General features: G+C 37.1%; 1 protein-coding gene across 2 annotated transcripts in view; it reads right to left on the bottom strand.

Annotated features, from left to right (window-relative positions):
* Lrp1b (LDL receptor related protein 1B) overlaps positions 1–23,222 on the bottom strand; it is a 1,858,137-nt gene that overhangs the window by 618,300 nt on the left and 1,216,615 nt on the right. For both annotated transcript variants that reach the window (XM_087899923.1, XM_087899922.1), the window contains exons 28-29: positions 15,057–15,188; positions 12,371–12,598 (exon numbers count right to left, since the gene is read on the bottom strand). In XM_087899923.1, coding sequence (XP_087756049.1) covers positions 12,371–12,598; positions 15,057–15,188 — 360 coding nt within the window. The remainder of the gene's footprint in view (positions 1–12,370; positions 12,599–15,056; positions 15,189–23,222) is intronic.

Genomic DNA, 23,222 nt, shown 5'->3' on the forward strand with positions numbered 1-23,222 from the left:
CATCAACAACAAATTTTAGTCTTTCATGAAAGAAATGTCTTTAGTAATGCTCTCATATTTCCATAGATAAAGTCCATTGTGATAGTAAAAAGGAACATGATGAACGTCAAAACAGATGCAATGTAAGTGCAAAACCAAAGAACAAATCAGTCAAGAGTCCTCAAATTTAAATACTCTATGTAGAATAATCAGAAACAGCAGCTGGACACAGTTAACCTGGGAACTGGAAAACAAAGGAAAAGGTTAACCATGGAAAGCTAGAAAACGAGTCTAGAACACAGACTGACTTACCTAATATATTTAATCAATGCTTTCAAGGGAGAGCATATAAATGGAGAAGCAAGAATACGGAGATAATATTGGAGCTTTCCCCCACTGGAGTAATAAAAGGCAAAATCCCCATAAAGACAAAATGAGAATATGGTGAGAAGATGCAGGGACAATTGCAAAGGCACATGAGCAAATCCAGAGGCCAACCGGATAAACTTGACAGTTATCAATACAGTGATGAAGCTAAGAGTGAGCTAACACTTGCACAGCTGAGGGAAAATAGTCCTTGAATTTGAATGTTGTGCTCAGCCGAATTACCTTAAGTAACAACTTAGTGACAATGACAAAAGCTGATTTAAAACTTAGCAAAAGACTTGAATACAAATTTATCATTAAGTGATAAAATTAGTCAAAAGAATTTGAAAATGTGCACGAATAGACTATTCATCAAAGAAAAAACCATTGAAAGCATGATCAGACACCCCCTCACTCCAATAAGAAAGACAATTGTCATGAAGTTGGATAGGTAGGAGGTGGCAGGGTTTGAGAGAAGTTGGGAGAGGGTAAAGAGCATGATCAAAATACATCACGTAAACATTTTAAACAAAAATTTAGTTAATCAAAATGACATTCATCAAAAAGACAGTAGGATTTGTAAAATTGAGAATCCTTGCTCACAGATGGTAAGTCTGTAAAAAGTAGATCCCTGTGGGAGCAGTTTGTTTGTCCTCAAAGTTTAAAAGCAGAACCACAAGAAAAACAGCAATATTACAGTTGAATATCTCTTCAAAAGAAAGGAACCAGCATGTGAAGAGATACCTCAAACATCATATTCATACTCTCTTATGTATAAGATCCAAGAAATGGAAACAAAAAGGACCTATCATCTTATGACTATGAAAAGAAACTATGGTACCAATGAATAATGGAATATCATGTAGCTAAAGAGAGTCAGATCTTGTCATTTGCCCAAAGATAGATAGAATTGGAGTTTATTACAGTAAGTAAAGCAAACCAAGCATTAGAATGACAAGTACCACATGATCACACTCATTTTTAGAGTATAAAGATGCCTGTTTCTGAGTCGCAGTTAAATGGCAGTTACCAGAGGCCATGGAAAGTGGACAGGAGCTTCAGAAGGGTTGGTCAGTAGAACTAATGTTCTTAAACTTAAACTAGAAGTCTGAACTTTAGCACTGATGGTTTTCTGCAGGTATTGACAAAGAACTGCATATGTTTTTAAAAACCTAGAAGAATTTTTGAGTGTTTTTAAAATTAAGACATGATATATCCCATAAGACTGAAAGTTTACCATGATTTAAGTCCTATATTTTATATATATATATATATATATATATGTATATATATATATATATATATCGAGATTTTACAAGGTACCCCAGAATTATGTGCACTTTTTGTATAATATATATCAGCTCAAATTAATTTAAATAGTTTAGGCTACAATATAAATAAATAAAAACAACAGCAAATTTAAAAACATTGGGAAAGCTTGGTGCCTTTGTGTGCTGATGGTAAGGATGTGTGTGCAGCTCATGAGAGAACAGAATGGTGCTACCTCAAAGCAAAACAAAGCAAAACAGAACAAAAGCATTATCCTCAAACTCAGGAATACCACTTATTCCCCCTCATTTTGTGTGAAAGGATCTCATGAAATCTAATCTGACCTCAAAGTCATTTTGTAGTTGGGATTGATCTTGAACATCTGATCTACTTGCCTGCACCTCCCAACACCGGGACTATAAATATGTGCAAACAGTTTTCAATACATGATGAAGAGAGATGACGTCCCAAAGTGGCTTTTGGATTGTGATGTTCAAAGTGATATTTTTGACAACAGTCAAATTTAGAAGCAGCATGTGTTGACTACGAGATGAATGAATAAATGCGATGCAGTATACACACACAGAGTAAAATATTGTTCAGTCTTGAAAAAGACAAGCATCTCATATATGCTGAAACATGGAGGGAACGTGAAGATATTCTGCTAAGCAAAGCATGTCTATCACTAGAAAGATGGCTCAGTTAACGTACAACTGTGAGGACCAGAGTTTGGATCCAGAGAACCCGCTCAAATGTGGAATGGGCTGGCATACTACCTCTACTCCTACCATGAGGGTAGTCAAGACAGAAAGTATTCATTCAGGACCAGCCAGAGTTTTAAAATTACCAATTCCTATGTCCAAGTGAGAAACTCTGTCTTCAGATCTCTAGTGGAAAGTTCTGCTGTTAATCTCTGACACCTATACGTACATACACATCTCTGAATACTCATCTCTGGGTGTCTCCACACACACAAAAATACACATAACGCATGTGGAGACACCACACACATGTAAAATGTCAGTGAATTAAAGAAACACCATATCTCTTCTTGCTCACTTCTGTACTAGCTCCTCCAACCTCTGTTTGATTATCTGTCATCTCAACCTGTTAATTACGTCACAACATCTGTGCAGTGTCCAAGGTCTGCCCTCATTTTCACACATCTCAAGGAAAGGATTTGGAGGGGAGAGTTTTGGGTAAACAATGCTGGCCTTGAATTCTGGATTCTTTTGTCTCTTTCCCTTTAGTGCTAGGTGTACATAATCACGAGGCACTGGGTATCAAACCCAGGACTTAATGTATGTTAGTCAACCAATCTGCCAACTGACCCACATTCCAGTTCTAGGCTAATTTTTGTTTCAAATTCAGAGTATTTATGTAACTTTCTAATAGCAGCCATGCCTGTTATCTTTACTGTCTACAGTTTTGATGTCTACCTTAACCATTTCCATTTGAGTTATCTTTCAAAGAGTTTAGCTTACCTATATCACCTTTAAATTTTATCAGTGGTCCCCCATTTTGTTGAGGGAGAAAGGGAAAAAAATCACAGCAAAATAATCCCTTACTATTTTGTGACCTTTTAGGGGATAGAGTCCAACATGAAGCCTCTAGAGTGTCTAGCTACTTTCTCATCAGGGTTTCCTAAAGGTTCCCTGAGCTTTGTGCCTAAGGATTCCTCAATTAGTGACCCGACCCATTTTCCTCGAGGCCTCCTTACTTACTTATGCAGTTAGTACCTCATTAACTACATGTCAGAAATCAGGATGAACAGGGTCTAATTGTCAAAGCTGGTTATCCATGGTAGAGTCCATATTTCTCTTAATTATGCATTATATTTAACCACATTTAGATATACTACCATCTGTGATGTTCCTTGAGCTAATGAATTATCATGAACAGTTTAAAATATTTGAACACAGAGCATTTCAAAAGTCTAATGTCAAACCTTGAAAATGGTATAAAGTTTCTTCAAAATCCTGCATATTAAAACAAAATTGCACACCTAATTTTCTAATTAAAAATATGAAAAGTAGGGATAGACAGTATTGCCATTTATCAGTTTGAACTCTGCATGCATAGTTTTTAATGGGTAGCAATTGTAAGCGTCATTATGGCTGCTTGTGTTTCTTTTCTTTCCTTTCTTTTTCATTATTGCATCAAAGATATTGATATTATTCCAACACAAAAACTTTCTGGGTAAACATGAGAACTGAAATATTCTGATCAGATATCAGTAAATAGCAGACGTCCTACAGTTAAGCTTTCTAATGATTTCAAAGCCCAGAAAGTACTGTTATTATGGACCTATGCTCATTTTCATAATTCTCTCTGTACCAATTTTTAGAATAATTGTTATTTTCAAACCATTCTTGCATTTAATACTTTGCAATATATAGAGAGGAAAGCTGTGCTTCTCACTGACAAAATAATTACCACAAAACTGAATGATGTTTGAAATGTGAATAGACAACTCTTAGAAGAATTCAGTTAGATCCAAAGTTCATGGAGAATTACACTTGGATGAGCATGGTAGAACACAATGATAACCCCCAGTGCTCCGGAGGCAGAGGCAGGGGAATAGTTTGAGTTCAGCAGGCACATCAAGCTTATTTGCCAATAAAAATGAGATTTGCCTCAAAATGATGTGGACTCTCATACACGTGTGACGGTGTGTCTAACTCTTTGTTTACATTTCATATGAATATAAATCTTTGGGAGGGGAAAGGAAGTGGTACACTTCACCAGGAAACCACTGGAGGATCTGCAGAGATACTGAGTGTGTAGGAAGCACATGTTGTAAGAAATAAGCATTGGTTAAAGCTAACCTCTTTTATCTCCAGCTCATGAAGTCATTTTATTTATAAAAGGGGGAAATGTGGGAGGAAGAACACACCTGTGTGATCAACAGTGAAACCAAATATAAGTGTAAATGAAGCTTTAATAGTCCCTAGAATTGCAAAGCTAACTGATAGTTGTCCTTGTCTAAAAAAGTGGAAAGCAACATGAACCTCAAAGTAAATACATCATTAGAGCAGTAAATTTTAAAAAAAGTAAAATAAAAAGAGGAACTCTAGAAAAAAATATTAACAAAAGAAAATGTAATTTAGCTTGGTTTGCTATGGTAAAATATTGTCCAAAAGGAACTTATTTCACCTCCCATTTCCCAGGTCACAAGTCACTGAGGAAAGTCATAGTAGGAACCCAAGGCACAAACCTGAAGGCAAGAACTAAGGTAGAGGCCAGGGAGGATATTGCTTACTGATCGGCTCTCCATTGCCTGCTCAGCCTACTTTCTTACACCACCCTGAACCATCCACCCAAGGATTGCCTTGCCCATATTCTGACATGTTATTGCACATCAATCTTTAATAAAAAAAAAAATGTCCCAGATACTTGTCTATGGGCTAGTCTAATGGATGCAAATCCTCAATTGAGGTTCCTTTTCCCAGATGACTTTGATCTGTGTTAAATTGAAAAAAGTAACGAGCACAATCTATCTAATTATTCTTTCTTATATTCAGAATTCGAATGTTCCTTCATGCTTTGTAATATTCGTTGTTGTGCTATCAGCAGTGTACTAAATTTTCCAGAGGCACACTGTTGTGTAAAACAGTATACCACTGAATAGTTGACACTTGGGAGGTCCAACTGAACTCTGGGACCATCTTTAAAGGAAAATGCTGTGAGCTAATGGAATTACCTCCAGTGACTCTCGGTGAAATCCCGAATTGTCGTATTGAACATAATGAAGGATACAGGAGTGCTAATAATGTGACCTGGAGGATAAGCTTTTTCTGCCAAGTTCTTCACCATGCCTTCAAGGCAAGAGTTCATTTCCTAGGACCTTGAGCTTTCTCATCTATAGAATGGAAATTATTCATTTACAATATTAGATGTGTAGAGATTAAGTGAGATGACATTTGTGTCATACTAACGTTAGGTCATTTATCATATCCAATCAGTAAGCCTGACAACATGAATGATGGGAAACTATTTGGTCCAGGCAGAGGCTCAAAAAAAGATTTATTGGGACCAGATAGTAAAGCTTTTTGATGCCCAGAACTTTCTGTGAATTATAATATCTTTTTCTCTTAGATTAAAAATACATTTGATTTTTGTGTCATGGCTAATCTTCGTTGTCAACTTGACTACACCTAGAATCAACTAAAACCTAAGTAGGTGGGCAGGATTTTGGAGGTTTTTTTTTTTTTTTCGATAGTTTGAGGTAGATAGCCCATGTTAAATCTGGGCCACATCTTCTACTCATTCTCACTGGGCAAGTTCAACTGTATTTCTCCGGAGGCACTTCTTTCTTGACATCAGAATCCACTTCTTCAGGATTTCAAAATAGACTCAAAAGCAGGGGCTGTCTAGGAGTCCCCTGGAACTCCAGCCCAAGAATGTTACTGATGAAATATTCAGTTTTGTGGACTGAACAACTTCCAGATCCTTAGCCTTTCTATAAGAAGTCATCCATTGTTGGATTGCTTAGGCCACAGCCTTAGGCAAGTCTAATATAGCACTATCAATCTATCTATCTATCTATCTATCTATCTATCTATCTATCTCTATCTATCTATCTATCTATCTATCTATCTATCTATATACATGTTTATATATATGTACATATATATGTTTAATTAGTTCCTTAAGATAACATCAACTAATATAATTTTATGAGAGCAGAAATAACACACATTGATATTCAAGTGTATGTATATGCATTTGTGCACATACTACATATAAAGAGTACTATCAAATTTTTGATAAATATGCTTATATTAAAATATTAATATTTATCATTATAATGAATTACCTGATTCTGAGATACTGACCATAAATAGTTATGAAGAAGATCTTTCACAGACTTTTAATGCAAAGTCTAGTGTTGGGAAAGAAAGGCAAGCTTTTGTTTCCATTAAGAAAACTTGAATCAATAAGTATTTGTCTCAGGAAACAGGAGAGATTGGAACACTGGATATATTTATAACCAGTTTTTTTGCAGTTGACTTCATATTAGATTTAAACTGAGGAGTGGATGAGATGAAGTCTTTTAAGAAAATCCCTGAAAAGCCCACCACATTCTCCCAGACCACCATGGATGAAAGTTGAATGTCATCAACAGCAGAAATAAGAACTAGCTTTCCGGTTCATGGAAACTGAACTCAAAAAAAAAAAAAAGTCAAGTCAGTAACACAGATATAGATTAAAGAATTTCTATAATTCAATGAAAACAAATACAAAGCATATGTAAATTTATGGCACACAATGAAAACAGTGTTGAGATGAAAGTTCACGGTACTGTCTACATTAAAAACAATTGGAGAAGTGTCATACTAGAAATCAGTAGAACACCTGAAAGCTCTAGAGCAAAGAAGTAAAAAGAAGAAAGCACATCTAAGAGCTGCAGACAGCAAGAAATTTTTAAAATGAAGCTTGAAATTAATAAAATATAAAAAGAGAACAATACAAAGTATCAATGAACAAAGAGTGTTCTTTGGGAAAACCAACAAGATAGACAAACGCTTAACGAAACTAAATAAAAAACATGGAAATAACACCCAAATTAACAACATCAGACATGAAAAGGGGAGCATAGCAAGTCACCAAGGAAATCTAGAGAATAATATGGATATACTTAAAAAAACAAAACAAAACAAAACAAAAAAAAAATACGTGCTCCATCAAACTGGAAAATATAAAAGAAATGGATAATTTTCTTCATAGGTATAATTTACTAATGTTAAATCAAGATTGGCTGACTAATTTAAATAGACCCTATAACCTTTAATGAAACAGAATCGACTGACTCTTTACCAAACAAAAATTTGATTGTTAAATGAATGACAATCAAGTTCCAATTGAATGACCCAGAAAGGATAGGTAAAGGGGGAAAGGATAGCTATAGGGGGAAAGCATAGATCCAGCTGGGGAGGGTGAGGGAGAGATGGAGGCAGAGATTGTGGGGAGAGAAAACTCGAACAGGGGCACTTGGGGGCTGATGTGGAAATGCAGTACAATGAAAACGTCCTGGAATCTTTAAGGGTAACCCGAGCTAGGACTCCCAGTAATGGAAGATATGGAGTCTGAACAGGCCATCTTTTTATGGCCAGGCAAGGTTTCCAATGAAGGAATTGAGATACATTTTGTTGAGTTGTTGACTGAGGAGGTCTCATTGAAGTCCCTAACAACCAAAACTGGTGCTAGGTTTGAAATCTACCTTCTAAAAACTGACAACAGGGCCCCATTGTGCAAAACAAGTTTCACTCAGCTCACTGAAAATAGAGAGGTTGAGTTGGTATAAGCAGGGAGCCTTCACCCTTAAATCTTGACATCAGAAAGTACTACACAGGCTAGAAAAAGAGAAATCTGAACACCAGTTCAGTCACAAAACCCACCATCAAAAAACGGCCCTTCCTTCAATCTGTTTGGGGCAATGGAGGTCCAGAGCATGTGTGAGTGGCCAATCAATGTTCGGGGTAACTTGAGACTCACAAGAGGTAGCCAATGCCCGTACACTGCTTGGAAGGCCAGTAAATTGGAGGCTGGGTATTCCAGAAGCCTAGGGTAGAACTAAAAATTACTGAGGGAAAAACAGAAAAAAAAAGATTTCTAATGATATTTTTCTATGCTGATTGATTGGTGTCTCGTCCAGTAGTCCTTCTCCAGTAGTTTTAGAAAGGCTTCCCCTAGAAGCACGTGGGAGAGCGTGCAGAGACCAGCACAACATATTACACAGACGGAGTCTAAATTGGACGTTAACAATGGGTCTCTCACCTTGGAGATCTCAGAACACTGCACAGATGGGGAGGAAAGCCTAGAAGTCACGAGGTGGAGGACACTAGGAAAATATGCCCACTCAATTAGCTAAACAAGTCTCACGTGGGCTCCCAGAGACTGATGCAATAAGCAAGAAGCCTGAATGAGTCTGCACAAAGTCCTCTGCTTTTATTTTATGACTCTTGGGCATTGTGTTCTCGTGAGACTCCTAACAATGGGAGCAGCTGTATCTCTGACTGTTTTGTCTGCTCTGGAGACTCCTTTCCTTCTATTTGGTTGCCTTTTCCAGTCTCCAGAAAAGGGCTTCTGTCATATCTTGTTGTATCTTGTTTTGTACTGCCTGACTCCCATCTTCTGGGGATCTGTTCTTTTCTGAACATGGAATGTTCATTTGGAACATGAAATGGAGGGTGAGTGGATCTGGGGGAATCAAGAAGTGGGGGTGTAGGTGGAGTGGACAGAGGGGAAATTGTGGTGGGGATGTATTATATGCAAGAAGAAGATATTTTCAATTAAAAAAAGAAATAAAAACACATTGTGAAGGATCAAAGGGCAGTCACATGCAGAGGAGAAACAAAAACTTCAGAGGTCATCCACAGGACAGCAAAAGGACTGATGGCCAAGCAAGGTAAATAGACTACTATGGGAATGTGTGATACTCTGATGAGGTCCAAAGCCAAACTTTCAAGAGTTCATTGCTGCTTTTGCTGCTGCTAATGGAACTTTCTACCAGTCTGTGTTAGTTACTTTGTTGTTACTGTGGCAAAACACCACAAATGAAAAAGACTATGGAAGAGTGTTTTTCTTATATGGCTCTACAGGTATAACAGTCCATATGGTAGGGAGGCATGACAGCAAATTGTAAGCATGGCAACAGGTTCAGGAAGCTGAGATATCAAATTTACAAAGGCAAGAATGGGCATAGACAGGTAACTGGTAGGGGTGGAGCAAAGCTATTGATAAACCAGCCTGCTTCCGTCTTAGGATGAAAGGCCATCTTCCAGTAAAACAAAAACAAAAACAAAAAAAAGTAAATAAAAAAATTAAAAAAATAGAAAATAAAATAAAACTAGAATCCTTAGGATCCTTCCTATTTCTGATTAAATCTCTGCTTCTTAAAGATTGAGCCATTTCCCCATCTGTAACCTTAGCTACAAATGGCTCTGCCTTGACTGTTCCAGGAAATGGCAATATCTTACTTCAAGCAGTTGCAATGACTGTCTTGCAACCCTGCATCTGTTTCAAAATGTTGATATGTTTACCTTATTAGACTCTGCTCCCATAACCCCCTTATTTTGCCAACTAAATCCCTCATTTAAAAACCACATACCTCTGAGGTAGAAAACCTTGTTTTGCTCATGTCCAATGATGACCTCTAGAACTCCACCATAAAGGAAGGCATCATGTGTACACAGATAAGAAGCACTGCTTCTGCTTGCTTTAATTAATTTTCCCATGATGATTTGGGTCCTTAGTTTTTCTTCTCACATCTTTTGGATTTATACTATGACTCTCAAAGACCTTCCCTACATATATTCTCCGGCAAGACTCCACCCCTAAACCTTCCCAAACAACACCACCAACTACCGACCTGGTGTTCAAATACACGAGCGAGCATATGGGGTATTTCTCATTGGAAGCACCACATTGTCTTTAACAAGGCTGCACTCTGGAAAAAAGGCAAATCCACTGAATCTGTGAAGAACTGTAGCCACTTTTGCAGAGTCTCTATCTCTTCTTTCTGGTTAAACTCTGCATAGTCCAAGACTCTCTATTAGATATCTTTGGTAAAGGGATAACTTTCAAAGCAAAGCTAAATATCTCACTCTGCCTTCTTCCAACAAAATACCATTATGTGTATTAACATAAGCTGAAACATAGAAATCAGTGCTAGTTGCTATATAAATATATACATGTGTGTGTGTGTGTGTGTGTGTGTGTGTGTGTGTGTGTGTGTGTAAGGAACTTTGTATAATCAGATTCTATTTCTTCAGCTCCCTGGGCTTGTCTGTGCTCTGGCTTCCCTGGAGGATGCAATATGGGTATCACAGTGGCTACCCTGCATCTATCTCTCCCTCTATTTTTTCTCCTATAGAAAATACTTGTCCAAATGTCTTAATTAATTTCAGATTGTAATGAGCATGTGTATTTTTATTGAAATAATATTATTTCTCAATTTGGAAAGGTAGGTGCATTTAAAGTCCATTAAAGGGAAAAGTCTTATATTTTTCTCAAATATACACTCAATGAATTAGAACTGGATTCCAGTCCTACCACTACAATCAGAAGCCTGTGGCTTAATGTTTATAAACATCATCTTTAGCCGTGTACAGGTCTCAGAGCTTTTGGAGAAACGTGTTCCTTCTTGATAAAGTCATAGAGGCCTTGAACTCCTTTCAAGTAGTAGGATCATTTCAATGAGTATAATGAAATCTTTCGGCCTAGTACAAATTATACACCCAGCACTGTTAAAAAAGTTCTGTAGAAAGAGGAAATCATCATATCCATTCTTCAGACTTTCCTTCTGTTGAGTTAGAAATAAATTTTAACACTTCTGATGAATTAATACTGAATTAACATTTAGTACATTGTTTTAACAGCAGTAATATGTGTCCAGTTGGACTCAATACAGACACATGTCGGTTGTCAGCCTATGTTACCTCTGGGTATAGCTGAAGTTCCTGAAAGGCTATAGCCCTTATTCTTTATTCTTTATTTATTTATTCTGTATTCTTTATTGCACTAAATAGGACCTTAAACATCCCTGACTTCTGATCCATCTTTCCCTTTTCTGAAGAGAAAACAGAGGAAGGATGGATCTGGGGGAGGTGAGGGGAGTTAGGAGGAGTGAAGGGAGAGGAAACTATGGTTGGGATGTATTGTATGAGAGAAGAATCTGTATTCAATTAAAAATATAAGATTTCAAAATACATTAATATTTTGCAAATAAAGATACTGAGTAAAATGAAAAAAATAAACAGTTCTCAAATACAGTTTGATTATAATTTTCACTATTCTTCAAAGTGAAGGTGCTAGGTCAAGTTGATAAAATCACACTACCCCCCCCCCCCCAGTCCTCTTGCAACATCTGTATGAAGTGCAGAGGGCCTACAGTTGTAGGGAAAGCAAGTGTGGTCTGATTTCAGCCACAGTGAATAGTGCTCAGTGAAGACTCATTCACCAAGCTAGTGACTGACAGAAAGTGAAAAAAATCCAACATAAACAAATAGTACATCAATTAAATGCTGAATATTGAGATTCAGCCACCACACTCATGTGTATGTATAATTTCTGGTGGATTTTATAGCTTAGAAATTATTATTATTATTATCATGTGTGTTCATGTTCATATAGATACATGTGAGCTGCTATGTGTCACGGCAAGTGTGTAAAAGTCAGAGGACAATTTTCAGGTGTAGATTCTCTAATACAGTAAGTATTTTTACCCACTGAGCCACTGAGTCATCTTGCCAGTCCTTTTGTTATTTTCTTGCTTTCTTTCTTTCTTTCTTCCTTCCTTCCTTTTTTTTTTTTTGTTAATTCAAGTGGATCTGCTCAGAGTTTCTGAGAAAACGCCTGGAATATCTCTCTGTATAATATTTTTACAGAGCGGTTTGATTCTACAACCTAATTCAGAAGACTGAGCCAATCCTTGCTGTATGCTATGCTGTCTCCATGTGAGCAGTGTTTCACAGCAGCAAAAAAAGGGGAAAAAAAGCTTTTTTAATGTGTTTAGACATTTGAAAATTTTCATTTGCTTTGGAATTTTTCCTTTGAATAGAGCTAAATTTCTGGTTATCAAAATGTGGTTTAACTGTGGCATTTGACATTTGTAGATGTGGAGCACATTGTTGGGTCTGCACATAACCAATTCCAACTTTCAGTGGAGTTGATCAGTGTAGGAAGAATGTTAAAGAAACTGTTTACTGCAAATGGAATAACAAACACTGCTGGGGTCACACAATTCTTTTACCTCTTGAAATAACTGTTTCTAGCCCTGTTCCATTAATGAAAGCCCGTGTTATGGTTTGTGTTTTGATGTCTGTCCAGTACAAACGTTCCTCGGAGGCATCGAAGTCTATTACAGCCACATCATCGATGTCTGGGACAGTGAAGGCCGTGATGAAGTTCACATACGGGTTGTCAAGGTCCACTCCTCGGATCTCAGAACGTCTTGCATAAAGAAGAAACTTTTTCATTTCTAGAGAGACAAATTAAAGTGATCATTTTTCTTATATTGTTGACAACTTTAACATAGCCTAGAAATCCTAAAATAGCAACTTTCGATGGCTTCAGTTTTAACACAAGAGAATAATTTTTTAAAAAAATCTGGTAGAAACAATGTATAGATTATCTATCTTGAAGGTACTCACAATAAGAAACTGTAAAACTGGTTAGAAAGAACTTTAAGTCATATTAGTAATTTAGTTTGAAATATCAAGGAATTCTCCGTACTTAATTTTATCTCAGCATAGCTAAATATTGCTTACAAAAATCAGGTATGGAGTTGCAGGCATATCTCTGAGTTTCAGGCCATCTGTGGCTACATAGTGAGAATCTGTCTCAAAAACCGACCCAAACAGAAAACAAACAAGCAAAACCAGAACATACTGCATATATATTCTCAACAACCATATTTTAATACCTCATATTTGAATATAATTAAAATTGCCTTTTATTAAATGATTTTTAAAGGACTTAAGAATATATCTGCCTTAAAATAAAATTGCCTTTTATTAAATGATTTTTAAAGGACTTAAGAATATATCTGCTTTAAAAATGTCACTGAATAAAATTATACATTATTTTTTTAAAAATTCAATTTATGTATTCCTTATCAAAATCAGGGTTCATGTAGTCTCCAGATTTTATTGTAATTTTTTTTGTCCTGGTATTGGGCAGCATTTGGGTACTCTTTTTAGACGTTTTGTGATATAGGAGTTATAATTACTCTAATATGTGTTGTGGCTGGGTTGTTATTATTTTGAGAAAGCCACTAGTCTAACATGAGGGCCCATGGTACACTCTTGTTATAGCATTACTCTTCATATAGAGCAAGGCAGCCTGCCTGACATACAACTCCTGGATTCTATGCAGGAACCTTTAAAATCCCCAGCATGCTCTAGTCCCTACACTCTCCAATAGCTGATGGGTGTTGGTCATTTCTCTGTGTGGCTGGACTGTCAGGGGCAATATTAAGTGGGCACAGTGAATGCCATTCCTCTTCAAGTCTATAGTATGCATGTACACATGACCTGGGTATAGAACTTGTTATATAACTTCATTATGATAAAAGGTGGGACATGCTTCTCCCATCAACATACCCGAGCCCAAGAAAGATAACACCTCAATGAACGAGGCATTGCTCTCTGGGTTGATGGAATGTGCAGCTGTCCATCCCAAATATTTGTTTTCTCAGGTACCTTTTATAGTGGTATATTGTGTTTTAATAAATAAAGCTTGCCTGAAGATCAGAGAGCAAACAGTGATACTAGTCAGCCGTACAGACCACTAAGTGGTAGCATACACCTTTAAACCCAGGATTTAAGGAGACAGAGGCAGAGAGATCTCTGTGAGTTAATGGTCACCCTGGGCTACCCAAGATTGAATCTATCTGAAAGAGAAACAGAGCTCACTCAAAGATAATCCCAGCTCTTGGGATGACATGCCTTTAATCCTAGCACTAGAAAGATAGAGACAGGAGTATGGTTGGGAAGAGAGAGGAGTATAAAGCAGAAAAGACAGGAATTCAGTGAAGTGTGGAGTGTGGGGTGTGGAGTCTTCAGGATTCAGAGACAGGATCTCACCTATTTTTGGTCTGAGGTAGAGGTAAGAGCCAGTGGCTGGCTGTTTTGCTTTTCTGATCTTTGGGTTGAACCCCAATATCAGTCTCTGAGTTTTTATTATTTGTGCTACAACCTTTTATCCTAATTACTGTTTGATGGCCTTCTGTGTGCTTTTATAAATAAACATAAGCATGAATCTGCATCAGATGAGGCTGGTCTTGCCTTATACTAACTGCACTGAATTAAAGCCACTAATAATAGACTTACAATTTAGCATCTGATAAATGACTCTATTTTCTGCCCTATGGATTAAGTAACTACAAAGAAAAATATGTATTTTCATTAACACAAGTTATTTAGTATATATATACACACACACACACACAAATATGCGTGTGTGTGTGTGTGTGTGTGTCTATGTGTCTGTCTGTCTGTCTGTCTGTCCAAGCTATACAGTTGTTCATTTGTTTGTTTTCATTTCCCCTCAGGCCAACAATGAACTGTTAAAGGAACAGGAAATGAAAGCTGGTGAGAACCTCCTGCTATGCAGGGTACCTACATCATCACTTCCTTGAAATTCACTTATACTCATGGATCTCTCTGTTTTACAGAGATAAATTTTGCTAGTGCATCAAATAAGAAAGTAGCAAGAAAAAAATGAACAGGGTAATAAACAGCAAATATAACACAGCCCATCTTAAGGGATTGTCAGTCTCCCCAGAAATAGCTGAATTCTTAATAGTGGCTGCCAGCAGTCACAGCTAATGTGTTCTTAAAGAGAGTCAAAACCGCTTCCACTTCACTCTGAGTAAACTTCCTGCAGAACTGGAAATATCTCCATTCAGATTTGACTAACAACTGTGGGAAACTTACCATAGCAGGTCTTCTTGTCGGAGGAAAGCTTCATTAGGTGGGGGCAGGCGCAGGCTGCACTCCTATTATGATTGATGAGACACAGGTGAGAGCAGGGGCCTCTACCGTCATTGGCTGCACAAGGATTGGGAGCTGCCAAGGACACAGTGAAATAGCAACGTTGAAAAGGGAGAAGGTAAAATTGATTCACTTAATGATCCAAAGTAAAGTTTTCCTTGCTGAGGCTACCCAGTGCCTATGAGAAGGGCAGGCAGTTGTACAAATCACTGGAAACCTTCCTGCTCCTAAAGTTCACAGTCAAAATAATTTTCTTCATTTTCTTCTTATTACAGATGAAAAGACATTTTATGAGTTAAGGAGAGAAATTCTTAGAAATCATTGCTCTGTTTACATGGAAATAATATATGCACAATTATAATATGTATATAATTATAATAGTATATGTATAATTGGTATATGTTATATAAAATATATCAATTGTAATATTGAATAGGACTCTAATTCCCAGCCTGCCAAGTGCTTGGACTACAACGCCCAGCCTGCCAAACACTGACCTTTCCACTGGGAGGGTCAGGACCATGCTCACAAGTCATTTAGGCTCACATTGGAAAAAGGAACACGTGGTCTCCAGGGTTTGCATGGGCTTCTCTCCCCGCCATGCTGTCTTGGTCGACCAGAGTGCTGCATTTATTAAACATGGGCATTTTAACTTGGTCTAATCTGGTTTAATTGAAGTTCTTTGCATTGGAAGAGCAGATTTTCTTAAGATTACACTAAATGCCAATAAAGTTCAGGTAGATTCTGTCATAAATTCTGGGAGTTCCAAGGAATATCTCCATGTTCCTACCCTGCCTCAGACACTGACTCCTGACGTGGGCATACCATTCTTGCTAATGTGCCAGGGAATCACTGTAACAGACTTCCTCCTTTTTCTCCTACCTTCCCTGGGTACACAACACATGCTAGGCATGAGATACTTCCCCTGTCTCTCTATTATGATTTGGGATAAAATTTCATTTAATGCTTGTGTGTGTGTGTGTGTGTGTGTGTGTGTACACGTGTTTGAGTGTTGATATGCAGTGACGTATCTGTGCACATCAGAGACAATTTGCAGAAACTGATTTCCTCTTTCTACCATGTGAGTCCCAGAGATCACATTCAGACCATCATAGTTTGTGGTCAAGAGACTTCACACACTGTACCATCTCTCCTGCCCCAAAGATTTTTTTATATCAATTGATCAACAGCTATTATCTTCATTCTTATTTTAATAGAGCTTGCTTATTTGTTAAATAGTTTATTATTTTATTATTACTATTATTTATTCATTATAACAGAATAAAGTCTTTAGATCTAGGCTACTAAACTAAAGGCAGAATAAGCTATCCCTTCTGACCTCAATGGTAGGAATTCAGCTTTCAGCTAATGAATAGTGCCTTTCTAGCAGGGGACTCACTGCTCTGGGTAGGCAGAGTTCAAGACATACCACCCAAACTATGGAATGATACATTGAAAAAGGGCAGGCACAGAGAGGTCTCTCGGATCTTCTCTGTCAACTTCTTCCCTGAGATAGGTCATAAAACCTAGGTCCGATTTTTTGACCTTTCCCTACAGCTACTCCTATGCTTGTCTTGTGAAAGGTGCCTTTCAAATCTCTAGAAGAAATGGGCATGTTTATCTCAATAGAAGAATGCCAACAGGGCAGCAACAGAATGCCCTCACCTAGAGCTCTCTCCATCGCTCTCTATCATATTTATCTAGCAAGTTTCATAAAAAGGAGATAGCTTGTAGCATTTCTCCCTCATAGACTCCTTGTGAATAAAACTCCATTCAAATGAGTTTATATCTTTTGTTGTTGTGACAGTGGTTTCCCCTGTGATACAGAACTACAAACAGTTTATTTCCCATCCCCCAGTAGTTAGCATTCGTGTTATAAGATTTTATGCCACAAAGAAAAGACAATGCGGAGATGTGATCAATATGGAGGAGATGTGAGAAATTAGCTGTATGTAATATGCATTTGTGGGTTCATCCTACTTCCAATCTGAAGAAGGCAAAGCAGGAATTTTCTTTGTACTGTTAACAATAAATATTTTTTAAAGGGGCAATAGCAATTTCTGAAAAAAGTCATCTGCTGAGAAAATCTGTTAACAAAAGAAACCAACAGAAAAGAATAGGCGCCCTGGGCCTGGAGACTCCTCACTGCAAGTGTTTCGCCACCCAAGTTCCCATGCAATCTGTTTTGTCTCACCCTTTAACTTAATTTGCATTAATCAGAGTCCCAAAGGGATTGTTAGAGTTATAGAAGCAAATCAGCAGATGTAAAAGACAGAGGTGGAGTTGTGCTGCAGGAGACAGTGTACTAGCAACTAGAGCCAGGGCTCCCATTGGCTGCAAAGAGAAAGAGAAAACTCAACATTCCCTACACTTGAAACAAAAAACAAAAAACAAAAACCCAAAGGGGGGAAAGGACTCCTCTTGAAGCAATTAAAAGCAGATTCTTTAACAGTCATTTTTAGGTACTTGATTTCACTCTATTTTTAATTTTTAGTATAAAATAATTCTTTTCTAAGCATGCTACAATTAAAAACTCCTTTTTAAAAAAACATTTTAAAATCCTATATTCTTAGAATAAAACCATACACTGATTTTCTAGCCCTGTGTCTATATTAATGGTAAGGCTATAATGTATAATTCACAATATTTTCTGCTTCACAGCTTGGAAAATCCACAAAGAAATTTGCCTTCCAGTTTAATCTCATTTCACTTTGAAATAATGCTGCTGAGTCTTTTAAAAGTTTCTTTCTTAGTAAACACCTGAGCACAGTTCTCTATTTTAATGGCTCCGTTGAGGAATTTGGTTCACAGGGCTCCTTTTGTCACATAAAGTGGGGATTAACAGATGGTGACCTGGGAGCAAGTCCAGTCTACTGACCGGTTTTGTAAAGTTTGCGTGAATCCATAGCTGACCACATTAATTACATATTATCCATGGCTGCTTTGGTGCTGCAAAAAGAGTTTATTGATTTGGGCAGAGGTTTCCTGTTTCACAAAACCTTCAAATACTTCTTATTCAGAAGTGTTTGTCAACCATTGATAGGACATAATTAATGGTTTTCTGCCAAGTACTATTACAAATCTCTTAGCAATACAGAGGTTGTGACCCTCACCAAACACTGCTTCTTTGTATCCGAGAGAGAGAAAGAGCTAACTATTATGGAATGCTATAAGCACCCAGTAGTTCTTTTTTCTAAGACCCGTGAAGTCAAACCAAGATCCTAAGAGATACCAGTTTCATCTCTCCTGATTTACACTGTCTAACAATTGACTAAACTCTCGGTTGTTCTAAACATAGAGCAGTGGAGGAAATACCTTCGAAAAGACCCCATTGTTATTGAACCAAGGAACGTTGTTTTTGATCATTAATGCTTGCTCAGCTCTCTCTGATTCCGTAACCATACTCAGTGTAGGTATGCTCTGTCTTCTACATGGTTGAATGAAGTTACTTTAGTAATCTCTTAATTTCTAGTCTCCACCCACTACACTTGGTTGTCTTTCTAAAAGACCTGACAGGTTTAAGGAGTTTATGTGGGTTCCCATTGTTCCTTCACACAGACTCAGTAACCCACTTCATCTGAGATTCCTTTACCAGGTTCACCATTTTCTCCTGGTCAACTTCTAGCTCTTTATTACTAATTATTATTCTAAGGTTTTTTTTTTAAGTATTAACCTTTCTTTCAAGCAATACAACATTTAAGCTTTAAATCATTTTCCTCTTCTTCTGCTTTATATAATTATTTTTTGTCTGTCCTTAAACTTCCCAGAATTGTATTTTATTTTTTGGTTTGTTTATTTGCTTCCCAGAGATCTGCCTGTCTCTGCCTCCCTCTATGAGTTTATTTATTTTTATTTGTTATTATGCTGGGGACTGAGCAAGGGTCTTGTGTTTGCTCAGTAGTCTATGAATTTATTTGTATTGTATTTGTTTTGAGCCTAGTGTACTTTGTGTGATCAACACTCTATGGATTAGCTTGTTTATCTGTTATTGTACTGGGATTAAACCTGTAGTCTTGTGTGTGCTGAAGGCTACTGGAGCAAGACAGTTTCCATAAAGCAACAGGCAAAGAAAAGATGGGGCTGAGTTCAAATAAAACTTATTTAAAAAAGAAAGAGGGATGAACTAGGCTAATTTTCTATCCCTTTTGATAGTAAGAGCCATCTTACTAGTAAATATAACTGGAAGAGAATAATTGTCCATATAACAAATAATTTATCTATATTTTAATGCTTTTTAGAAAAATGTCAACTTTACACATAATATCGAATATTGATAATTCAATTAATAATAATTATTAAAATATTGTTATAACCTTACCATTCATTTAAGATGAATTTTTACAAAACTGAGAAATTATCTCAATAAATATTTTGGCAGAGAAATATATCTATTAATATTTTAAGAAAATGGACCCTGCTTAATTGGTACTAATGCATACATAATATGTGTCATTATTGTTTCTACTAATTTGCTTTATTGGCTAGCAAAATTCAGCTATAATTCTGAGCACAAAAAAACCCTATGAATTCCATTAAAATCATCCTTACATCAACACAGGCAGAAGTCTTAGCAGCAGAAAAGAAGTATTTCATTTGCCTTATTTAACTGTCTTCTAAAAATCAATATACCCAATCAATTTGTCAATAGTAGACAAATAAAATCTTTTTCTTATAAATATTGTGAAGAAAAATTTTTCTGAAGAAATATTTTACAGTACCAATTGGAAGCATTTATTATTACAACTACTTTTTGAGAAACAGTGTCAATCTTTTTGTAAAACACAATGGATACATGACATAAAAATGGTCAACAAAAACAATTCCCCAAATACTTGAGCATGCTGTCTGACTCCTGTTATCTCAGCCTCTGAGAAGCCAAGGCAGAAGGACCATGGAGAATTCAAGCCTCCCAGGACTAAATCAGATGCCATCTCAATAGTCAATACGAACAACTCAAAAGACAAAATGGCTCCCTTTCCAAAATTAAAACAACAACTTATTCTAAGACCCTGTGTTAGAAAATCTGCTGATATCTTGGTGGCCTCATTAATGACAATTTCAGTTTATAAATGTAAGTTGTAACCATTTGCAGAAGAGTAAATTTTGAAAGGGTTAAAAAATGTCACATCATGCTACAATTCTTAGCTTTTGATTCAGAAATGAAATGTGAACATGATAATACCCCATCTTTCTAAATAATCCAGCATTTAGGTTTATCATCTCTGTAACTACCACCCCTATATGTTGGATACTTCATGGAAAGCAGGAGATAATAAAATTGCCAAAGGGAGAATTCTTACAAATCTATTTAACCTGATGAATTTTTCGCCTATAGTGAAACTTCTCAGTATATTCCCCATTATTTTACTTCTGTATTTTTGCATGTTTCTCAGAGCACAATGCCATATTTATATCATTTAAAAGCATTTGCACTTTTGTCAATTCAAGACCAAAAAATATCAGCACCTAGACAATGAAAATTAATATTTCTTGAAAAGTAATCTGACTTTATTAACAGATAATAAAGCCCCTTTAAAGCGGGTTTTGTTCAGACAACAAGACTATACTTTCAAGAGGACAGGTCTGAAAATTGGGGGATGTGGACCAGATGAAGAAGTATGATACTCTGATAGGTATAAGTTATTTTGTGAAAAGATTTCAAGCAGAGCAATAAGGAAATCTATCTTTGATCTATCATCTCTCTTTTTTTTTTTTTTTAGTAAATTTTATTAAATTATAAAAGTTTCCATTTCCGCCCCCCCTCCCAACACCCTCCCACTCCCCCCACTCCCCTGCTCCTTCCCCTCTGTCCCCCAGGGCTGTCAGGGTTTCCTGCCCTGTGGGAAGCTCCAGCTCCCTCCCCCTCCCTTCGTCTGGCGAAGGATGGCTATGCAGTCGGAGGCCCACATTGGAGCAACGGATTGAGCCCCCCGAGGTCCGGAGGGGGAGCGGAAGGAGGAGGAACATGAAAGACGAAATCAGTACTGCGAGGGATGCTATCACCCAATGATACAAGGGAACGGATCTGATGAGAATTTACCAGGGCCAGTCGGACTGGGACTGAACGAGGATGTGATCTAGCCAGATTCTCGGAATTTGGCCGGATTCTCTGACTGTGGCTGGCCCGGGGTCTTTCTGAAAACCCATTGACTAGGACACTGGGACCTGTTTCCTCTGCATATGCGGGATTTTGGGGATCCAGTCTGTTTGGACGCTCATCTCTCTTTAATCCATGTATCTGTCAAGTATCTGCACATCTATCTATAATCTGTGAACAAGTCAAATATCAGCTTCACTCTCCCTTCAGGCTTTGTGGACATTAACAGGCAGCCAAACCCAGTAAACAAGACAACAACTTTTTTTTTTTTAACATATTGCAAGAAACAAATATGGAAGTCACTGTAGTATCCTAATCTTTTAGTTTTGGGCTGGCACTTGATCTTCATAGTCTTGTGTGCCAATTTCAGCTTTCTCCAAGACTCTGTACTTCCTCTTGTTTCTGGACTATTCTTTAGAAATCTCATCAAACTTCTTTACTTAAGCTTCTAATGAACTGATTGAGAGCTCTCGCTCCAGCCCCAACACTTCCTATTTTTAAATTGATTTTTTTCATATTTATCCACTAAACTATGTTTAATAATTTATGCACTCCAGACTGGTTCTAGGTTATAAAGGGCATCTCGGCCGTATTTTCACATGAGCCTTCCCTGGTTTTTAGTTGCTAACTGATTGTTATTTTATGCATCAACCTGACTTGGTATGGAACACCTAGATAGCAGAATATTTGATCACATACTTCTGAAAACACCAATATTAAAATAAGTATATTGAGAGAACATTGGGGAAACACCAGCATACGAAACAGTATACTGAATTTTAAGAGGTTTTATTTCACCAGTTTAGGAGAAACCAATAAATCCATAAGGAACTGAGGAGAAGAAGGAAGTGGAGAAAGAACAAATGAAAAAGGGCAGAAGCCATTTCTCGCTTGTGCTGGCACAGCACTGCTCTGCTGCCACCCACAGTGATTCTCCACACTCTTAGACATGAGAACCCCTCGACTGGGATGAGAATTTTTGCCATTGCCCCCCTCTTATTCTTGGACTTTGAACCTTTGAATCTGAGTTACACCACCAATGTTTCTGATTGGCTAGTATACATCATGGTAGATTGCAAGCCATAGTTTCCATAATGACATAGGATGACACCAAGAAGTAAGTCAGTCTCCCCGTCCCATATTTGTGTGTGTGTGTGTGTGTGTGTGTATTGTTATAATTTTATAATAAGATACAGTATATATGTAATTCTTCATGTACACATTTATATATAAGAACTATTCTAAAAGTGTATTTTGGATTAACCCATATTTAATACATTTTGTTAAATGCTAAAATATTTGCTACATCCACTGATATACATATTATCTTCTATAGCTTACAAATGATAAAAACACACAAAGAGTTTAAATAACATGCTCATAATGTCCAATCATAGTTGCATGGTACATTAATTTAGACTTAAAATCCTCACTATTGCTCCATCATGTCTCATACCTATGCTTTATTGGTGGTGGTAAAGCAAAGTCCTATGTAACTCAGATACTCCTCAAGCTCATGTTCCTTCTATCTTAGCCCTCCAAGTGCTAAGATTACAGATATGAATCAGCCTGTCTAGCTAAACTTTGGTTTATTTCTTCCTACTCTCGGATAACAATGGTATTAGGAGTCAAAAGGAACTCAAATAGGTTTTCAAAACCTCTAAGTCCAGTACCTCAACTGGAAATTTGTGACTACAATGAGCGGTTGATTGTAAGGGAACTGCTGTCAATGCTTGTCTGAATTCCTTGCTTGGAAACACTGGGAAGTTCAAGGTATTTACAATCATCATTTCTTTAATGTGTGAGATCTGTTTTTCACTCTTTTAATAGACAGCGAATGTCATATGTTTCAAAAGGCAACATCCTACTGTGATCCTCAAAGTGTTATTCACCAGAAATGAGGAATTGCTGTTTCCCTAAGAGAATACTGTGCTTCTGTCAGCAGATTGTTGTAATTCCCCCCTTTACATTAACAAAATACTGGCCATGTCCTGTGTCTTTCTGTAAACATT

Source organism: Myodes glareolus, chromosome 21 (genome assembly GCF_982192425.1).
Source record: "Myodes glareolus chromosome 21, mMyoGla1.1, whole genome shotgun sequence".
Classification (NCBI taxonomy): Eukaryota; Metazoa; Chordata; class Mammalia; order Rodentia; family Cricetidae; genus Myodes; species Myodes glareolus.